Below are 9092 nucleotides of genomic sequence, written 5' to 3' on the forward strand. Positions count from 1 at the left end.
TATATATATACACATGTATATATACGCACACACGGATATACAGATATACATGCATATGTATGTATGTGTATATTTCTGTATGTGTGTGTGTGTGTGTGTGTGTGTGTGTGTGCGTGTGTGTGTGTGTGTGTGTGTTATTTAAGATAGAATGTGTACAACTGCTTTCACTTTGTCCGTTGTCGACTAGAGAGCACAAGGATTTCTTTAGTATTCCGGATTAAGCATTGCAGTTGTCAGTGACCAGCCGGGTAAGTTTAGTTGCTTCATAGCAGGCGTTTCCCCTCTTACGCCTCAAACCTCCACACTAAACAAATGTAACTGTTACAGCTCCCTCTGTACTATTCACTTTTATTACGGCATGACGATTTCATCTAGTCCGTAAGCATTGGCAATAACAAATAAACCGAATAAAAAACAGAAAGTTTTTGGGGGTCTACGTAACAAAATGGTAAATTGCGCATCCACAAAACAGTTTGCTTTAGACGCATGTATTGGTATGTATTGCAATAAACAGCTAATTTTTTTTCTCTAACGTTTTACACAGTTCAACCTACACAAGTTAATGCTTGAAAAACGAAAGAGGAATTTTAAAAGAAGTTTATATGAAACTAGTTCTTAAAAATTAAATAACTATGGGGGATCACCAGAATGAAATAGTAATCAAAGGGGTCCATAGATAAAAAGGGGTTGAAAACCCTTGGTTTAAAGGTAAATCAGTAACGAACGTTATTGTTTTATTATTGAGTTAAAATGCCGCCGAGGTTGACTTTTCATCATTTCAGAGTCAATAAAATAAGTAGCAGTTGAGCATTGGGGTCAATGTAAGTCGACTTGACTCCTCTCCAGAAACTACTGGCCTTGTACCAAAAATTGAAACCGCTATTACCTACTGCGTCTGAGGCAAAAAATATTTAGCGCGAAAGGCGCTACTTAAGTATGCGGCTGTAGATTGGAGAGCGTAGAGAGGGGGGAGCCGTACCTTTGGTGATCAGGGTAATCCTGGATCTATGGGGTTCCTTGATTAACCCTAGTTGGAGTTTCTCCTGAATCAGGAGAACTGCATCATTCATGTTATTACTTACTTTGTATTCTATGTATACTTTTATCACATTTCAATATCTTTCTTTTTCTTTATCTACATCCTTTATGTAAATCCTCATATAAATTGTTTTCTGTCCTTGTGATGATCCCCCTCATCTATACTCCTCTGCCTAATAAAATAAATTATCATTATCATTATTATTGCCTTTGCACAAGTTCTAACGCTGGAGATGTACTACGCTGTCAGCTGTTCACTGCCGGTGAACTAAGATAACACCTCTTATTTTTCGAGCACCATCCGGAGTATTCCAGCGGTTCCAAGCAGTACTGTTTTCTGCAAGTGCTCCACCCTTATTGCAGCCCCTATTTGTTCCATGTACTTCTCAAGATTTTTACTCACTCTTCCCAGGGCTCCGACAGTTATTGGTACTACTATCACTTTTTTCATTGACCACAACTGCTTAACCTCCCAAGTTAACCTGTCATATCTACGACTTTTCTTCCTCATCGCATACCTTGTTGTCAGATGGGCATGTTATATCTGTGATCCAGCATCGTTTGTTTCCTTTCTCAATTAACACGTCTGGCTTCCTATTCTCAATCTCATGGTTGCACTGAATCATAAAATCCCATAGGATCTTTGCATTATCATTTTCGAGGATGCCTTCGGGTTTATGTTCGTACCACTTTTTTGCTCTGTCAAGTCTGTACTTGTTGCAAAGTATCCAATAGACAATGCTTGCTATGTTGTCATGACGTCTCTTATATTCCTTCTGGGCTAGTGGCGTACATTGGCTGGTAATATGCCCTACGGTTTCACCATTTTGTCCACAAATTCTGCACTTATCACTTTCTGATGTGTTGTCTATTCTGTATTTTATGTAATTGGTTATTAATGCTTGCACTTAGGTAGTACAGATTAAAGCCTCCATTTCCGGTTTTAAATCCCTTTTAGTCATCCATAGCTATATTTTTCTCTGTCTTATCTTCAACATCCCTATGAAATTGTCCATGCATTCTTTTCTTTATCCACCTATATTCAGTTTCATTTATTCCCAAGTACTTGTACAGTGCTTTTTCTTTGCAATCTTCCATACTACACGAACCTGACCGACTTACTTCCAATAATAGCGGTTCTGTGACATATTTTACATACCATTTTATGTTGTTTTCTTTTGCGCTAATGCTGTGTTTCATCCAATAAGTCTTCTTCCCCCTCTTTTTTCTTGGTACTTTCAGTCAGTCTGTGTCACTTTTTGGGTGGACTATCCCATATCTAGTCAGCAACTTGACTTTCTGTCTAAGCTGTTTAGTTCGTCTACTGCCAATACATTTACCCCTGCTCTATATTTAAAGAGTGAAACCGCCCAGGTGCTGATAGCCTCAACCTTATTCCATCCGTTTAATTTCGACTTAAGTACCAGTCTCAGTCTGCGCAAGTACTCTACCTTAAATTTTTCTGTCATTTCTTTCTCCATCAAATTATCCATTTCCAATATCCCCAGGTACTTATAGCGCGTCTTTTCTATTTGCTCCATAACCTCTTCCGACGGTATCGCTAGCCCGTCCCTACATTTGATTTTGCCTCTCTTCAAGACTAACGCACCACACTTTTTCAGTTCGAACTCCATTCTGATATCAGCACTGAAAGTATACATTGTATCAACGAGGGAACTGACTTGGGATTCATCTTAGCCATAAAGTTTGAGGTCATCCATGAATAACAAGTGGTTGAATTTTTGTTGGCGGCTCTTGAATACATACCCAGCTTTTGCTTTCCTCAGAATCAGTGTTAGTGGTATCATGCACTAAAGATTAAAGGGGTCAGGCTGTCCCCTTGGAAGATGCCCCTCCTGATTTCTATTGTCCCTAAACTTCTTCCGTATGCTGTCAGCTCCGTCCTCCACTTCACCATATTTTTTCCAAGCAATCGTTCAACATTCGATGCAATACCAAATAGGTTCAGACACTCCATAGTCCAAGAATGTTGGATCATATCGTACACCTAACGATAATCGATCCATGACATGGCTAAGTTAGTTTTCCTCCTCTTGCAGTCTCTAAGTACAGCTTTGTCTACCAGGAGTTGATCCTTAATACTTCTCCGCTTACGCTTTCACCCCTTCTCCTATGTGGCAGGACTTCGTTTTTTTTCCATGTCCATACATTGACTCTGCAACTATTCCAGTCAATAATGTCCACATAAGTGGCAAGTAGGATAGGATATCGGCCTGAAATTGTCTACCCGATTTGCCTTTTTCGATGTTTTTCAAGCACAGCACTGCCCTCTCTGGTGTTACTTGGTCAGCATTTAACAAGGTGTTGAGTTGTGCAGCTATTCATGCAGGACATTCACCAAATCTTTTGATCCAGTAGCCTTGAACTCCATCTGGTCCCGGGGCCTTCCAGTTTCCCATATTTTTGCTGATTTCCTTCACTTCCCTAACTGGAATGACTAGCTCTGCCTGTTGTGGACAAACTACTGTTTGTTTCAGTTCTTGCAACCATTCAGCATCCTTCTTATGTTCCTTGTATTTGCTTTACATATCACTCCAAAACCTTTGACTTTCAATGTTATCTGGTTATGTTGTTTCCATCTGTATACTCTCCATTTATTTCTTTGTAGAAACTCTTCTGATCTATACTGAATAACCTATTCTGCTGGTAACCCTTCATTGTTTGGTCGTATCTTACCATCTTTGCTTTCTTTGCAACGAAGCGCTGTTTCAATACCTCCATTCACACTTTCAGGCACTTTCTCTCAGTATCATACTTCCTGTTCAGTGCCCTGTATTTTTGTTCGCTTTTAAGCTCTCTCTTCTCTTTTCGGTCTCACACAGAAATGTGCTTCGAGAGCATACCTAAACCCGCCTGTATTCTTCTTTTCCACCATGGCTCTTTTCTTTTGTCACTCCAATTATATTTCTTCTTGACATCAACACTCAGATTTTCTGCTGCAACAATACTTGCTGCCTTGATGAGATTATTTGTTTCTGTGATGTTTTTTGTTGTGATGTATTTCAGAATTTCATTCAAACTTTTCATTTTTTGGTTCAATTTCCATCGATCAACCTTTTCAAGGTTGCAAATAAGGTTGCTATCGTTCTCCTGTAGTCTTGCCTTTATCTGTCGTAGATTGCCTTTTGCCCATCTGTCATGTCACCGTTAATTTTATTGTTTTCTTCCAGACCATCATTGATATGTCTCTTATCGAACAAGCTATCACTGTTCCTTTCCTATGGTTTATTAAAGTCTCACCTCTGTTTTCTACTATGAGATTACTTTTATCACCAAGGACTGTATTTTCATCGTTTCCTCTGCTTCTGTTTTCCAATACCCGTCTTTTTATAGCTTCGAGCTCTACCTCGTTGAACCAACAATTTTTTCTTATTGCTCTAGCTTGATCACATAATCTCTGTTCTGTGAGTTGAAACAATCCTCTTTCTCGCCATTGATCATACATACGTTGTCGGTATCCCCTAATATGAGTACCATTTTTGCCTGCTGGGTTGCTCAAGTAGTAACACTCCGTGACCACACCATTGATTTGTTTGTTCAGTCTACGCCGTGTGTGCTGGTCCATCACTGGATAACGACAGGCTGGAGCCGGACCAGTATCGCTGAGCCTGCCGGGCACCACACTGTCACCACCAGCCGTTTCCTTTTATTATTATTATTATTATTATTATTATTATTATTATTATTATTATTATTTTCATTTTTTACTATTTGTCATTGTTAATATTGCCTCTGATCCGACATGATTTTTTGTTAATTGTCATTAACACTTCCGTGTTCGTACTAGGCATCGGCTCTTATCTATTAGCCGTGTTGGAGGGTATATATGTATATCTGTTTAATGCTTTTGTGATCAATAATGACTAGTCTTTGTCGCTTGTTTTTATTCGATTCGTTTATGTGTATGCGTGCACTTGTTTATTCATTATTTAATGTTAATTTGAAATATTAAAATGTGTTCATGTAAAACTGGGGTGTATACGTAATTAATTAGTTTCCGTACTTACGTGTTTGTGATGTGTACTTGATCGGATATACTCCAAATGTACTTATTCGGATATAATCCAACACTTTTAATGAGTATTACTTACTCGGATGTAGAGCAGCGCTTTGTCAGTGTGGCGAGCGTGTTTACATGTGTAGTGCGAGTGACGGAGGTAAGAAAGAGTTAAAATACATCGGTTCATTCGGAAAATCGAAATAGATTTTAACGAGTATTACTTACTCGGATGTAGTCCAACACTTTGTCATTTATTTCAGGCGCCATCTGTTATCTTTATTCCTGATGTCGTTTATTACCTCCGCCTTAACAAATAGTATCCAGTGATCAGCAGGTGTTTCGCGCCTGAACCGCGCCTGAACCCTAACATTCTGCCGTTGAAGAGTGAGCACTGGAGGCCAAATCACTGTTTACTATCTTTTCCGGGTTTCCACTTTAACTCCCCTCTCTTGCTCCATAACAAGCAAGAGGCTCTTTGTGCTGCCTCTTCCATCCTGCGCACAGCTAAATTTGGCATTTTTCCTTTTATTCCATTGGCTGTAAACATTCTCCATACTGACTGGAAAGAGAATATCTTGCTGCTCAATCGACTAGGAAGAGGCATGATTGCCATCCCGCTTCCCGTAGAAGGCTGTGCTACTTGGTACACTTCCATTCAAAAGCTTGATCGATATCCTCTTTATAAGCATTTTGGTAGCATACTCTGTTTACCTCCCCTTAATTCTATTCTAAGTTAATTTTCTCTCCCCCCATCTTCTAATACAAACTGCTAGCTCGTCTAGCGATCTCTACGATGGATAATTCCGTTACCGTTTTTTCCAATAATGTTATATATAAAACTTACGCATCTCTGACAATGAACATTGATTACGTAATTTGCATTATGTAACGAACAGTCACATGAAGATAATGAAAGTTACGTAAGATGGTGTAACTGAATATCTGATAATCAATCTCTCCTCTTTTGCTTTCTCCATATACTATGTGTAACCCTCAAACCTAGATTTGATAATAAAGATGCAATTAAAAATACACGAACAAAAGTACTAGTTCTTAATATTGGTTATTTAACACGCAATTTAAGGTTAAAATTACACTGGACGGACCGGTATATATCAGTGTGTGTGTGTGTGTGTGTGTGTGTGCGCGTGCGTGTGTGCGCGTGTGTGCGTGTGTGCGTGTGTGCAATTTAAAAGAAAATTCTATCTTGCTCTATTAACTTCATTGGCCGAATATGTCTGACAACCAGAAAAGTTTAAATTCCTATTACATCTTATAGCAAATCATTGTAAAATTTGCAATTCCATACATAGGAGAACAAAAGCCACACCGATTATGCTGTCAGGGAACTACGACGTACATATCATTTTGGCGAGACAGACCCTAAACCCATGTACGAGGAGCAGTAATGGTTTACACAGATTTAACACATTTCATTTCAGTTAGATCGAAAAATTACAACATATCTTATATTTGTTCCAAATTAAGGGAAAACGGCCGTTAATCAGACATAAATGATTCACATAAGCTGAAGACAAAGATATAATTTATTATTGCTCCGCATTACTAGCAGAGTAATAATAACCATCTATCTTTAATTGTATTATCACTAGAACTGGAAGCGTGTTTTCATTTACTTCGGTAAATATTGGAGTATAAAATGAAAACGAATAACACAAGAATTCCACCTGATAATATTCGAATATTAGAGGTACTAAAACTTGATAATCCACTTGAACATTTACTGCCAAGAACTTTCCATGATCTTTGGTCTCATTCACATGGAACACTTTCCTCATTACGAAAATATACTAAATATACAAACGTAATATTATGTCTAATAAACTTCGATTGAATATTTTATCTCACTTATTACAAGCAGTTACGTATGTGGCTTTAACTTGTTTTAGTCTTTCACATATAACTACCAATCAAATCGAGATTTCATCGTTTTGCGACTTTCTTTTGATGATTAACCTAGTATTTTTTCCTATAACAATCAATTAACAAATAAACATTAAATTACTTCTATTTCTTTGTTTCCAGGTGAAATGTTTATCTAAAGATGAGACACATATTCATTATTATATTTGGTTATTTCTTGAAAATACTTACTTCAGTGATTGCAAATTGTCAGACAGATTGTCCAGTTGTTTGCCACTGTACCGAAGACAAATTTCAACACTGTACAGTAACTTGTACTGACAAAAACCTAACTCAAATACCCAGTTATTTTCCAGAAAATACGATATCATTAGATTTAAGTCGAAACCACATTAAAAGAATCCCTCCTGATATTATTAAGCATTTAAACTTATTAGAGGTGCTAAAAGTTGACGATAACCTTCTTGAATATTTGCTGCCAAACATCTTTCAAGGTTTGTGGTCTTTGAGAGAACTGTCGTTGGAATACAACAGATTAGCTATTAATTATTCTTCATTTCCTATAAATCTTTTCCGAAATTTAACTGAAGTGAAAATTCTGAAACTACGAGGTAACACTGTGTACGGAAACACGAACTTTATTGATAGAACTATATCTCATTTAACTGCACTAGAAGATTTATACATATCAGGTGGTCCGTTCTTTATGTTTGGTGCAGGATATAAGAATTTGACAAAATTAAAATATATCAATTTTGCCTCAAAAAGAAGCAATTCCGTTATTAGATATATTACAAAAGATGCATTTAAAAATGTTCCCAGAATAACCCATTTGAATTTAGATTACTGCCACTTAGATAGATTTAACGCCTACACATTATCATTTTTCGAACATCTGCACCTCCTACGCATTTCATTTAACAAACAAAAGCTGCTGAAGGAAATTCCACGGTCCTTGAGACATCTAAAATTACCAAGTGAATTCCAAACATTATATTTTAGTAATATAAAGTTAAATGTAGGAACGGGCATTGTTATTACCGAACGTTTTACAAAGTCTTTACAGAAAACTGGATTGAAGAAAATTGTTTTAAATTCAAATCATATTGAAATACTTTCTTGGAATAGCATTCCCTCCTTGCCCAGCACATTGGAATACGCTTATTTGAGAAACAACAAATTTACATACGGAGAATATATATTTCAAATCAAGTTTTTATCCAACATTAAATTAATTGACATTAGTATGACATTATCATATAGAGAGCTACCATTCATTCGTAGTAAATTATTCATTCGGGATGTTACATATAGTTTTACAATCCCTAAAACTCTTAAAACACTCTTACTACAAGGTTGCCAACATAAACTTCCGATACCACCATTGCATATAAGAGATGCAAATGCAATAAGATTAATTAATGCAACGAATAATTTATTTTGTCCATGGAGTGGCCCAGTTCGAGGCTTAGAACAATTACAGATTCTGGATTTAAGTCACAACCAATGCAATAATATCAGTAACGAATTCTTCACATTTTTCACTGGTCTGCGACTTTTGAATATCGAAAATAACGCAATAGGAATTTCAGGGCAAGTTGCCGAAGAAGGTTTCAGTAGAACTTTTCTAAATTTAACCAACCTCAAAGAATTATATCTTTCAAATAACCACATTCAATATTTATCAAACAACAGTTTGTTACAGCTGAAAAGTCTCAGAATCTTAGATTTACGCAACAATTTATTGGAATCGTTTGATGTAAAAATTAGTCATATGTTAAATTTATCATATTTAGATTTATCTAGAAATATTTTACAGGAACTGTCGGAAAACACTTTTAATGCTATTGAAAAGATATCTGAATACCATAAACTCACTGTCAACATACAAAACAATAAATTAAAATGTGGTTGCGCACAAATAAGATTTCTCACTTGGCTGCACAAAGTACGCAATTCAGCACATTTGAAAATAATGTACTCGAAATGTACTTATCGTAACGGAACAGTATGGAAGTTGAAAGGAAATCAGCTTGTTAGGATCGTAAGCTTTCTGAATCACACTTGTTCAGCCTTGATAGGGATAATAATTGCGATAAGTTTTGGTGTTGTAATACTGATTATATTTCTAGTTGCCTCACTCATTTAC

The 9092-nt window shown here is 36.7% G+C and overlaps 1 protein-coding gene across 1 annotated transcript in view; it reads left to right on the top strand.

The window, feature by feature from the left end:
- The first annotated feature begins 177 nt into the window (after positions 1 to 177).
- The window catches only part of LOC106869589 (toll-like receptor 4), a 41796-nt gene continuing 32881 nt past the window's right edge, over positions 178 to 9092 (top strand). The window contains exons 1-2 of the mRNA XM_014915392.2: positions 178 to 248; positions 7106 to 9086. Of these exons, the coding sequence (XP_014770878.1) occupies positions 7125 to 9086 (1962 nt within the window). The 5' untranslated portion in view covers positions 178 to 248; positions 7106 to 7124. The remainder of the gene's footprint in view (positions 249 to 7105; positions 9087 to 9092) is intronic.

This window comes from Octopus bimaculoides, chromosome 1, assembly GCF_001194135.2.
Source record: "Octopus bimaculoides isolate UCB-OBI-ISO-001 chromosome 1, ASM119413v2, whole genome shotgun sequence".
Taxonomy (NCBI): domain Eukaryota; kingdom Metazoa; phylum Mollusca; class Cephalopoda; order Octopoda; family Octopodidae; genus Octopus; species Octopus bimaculoides.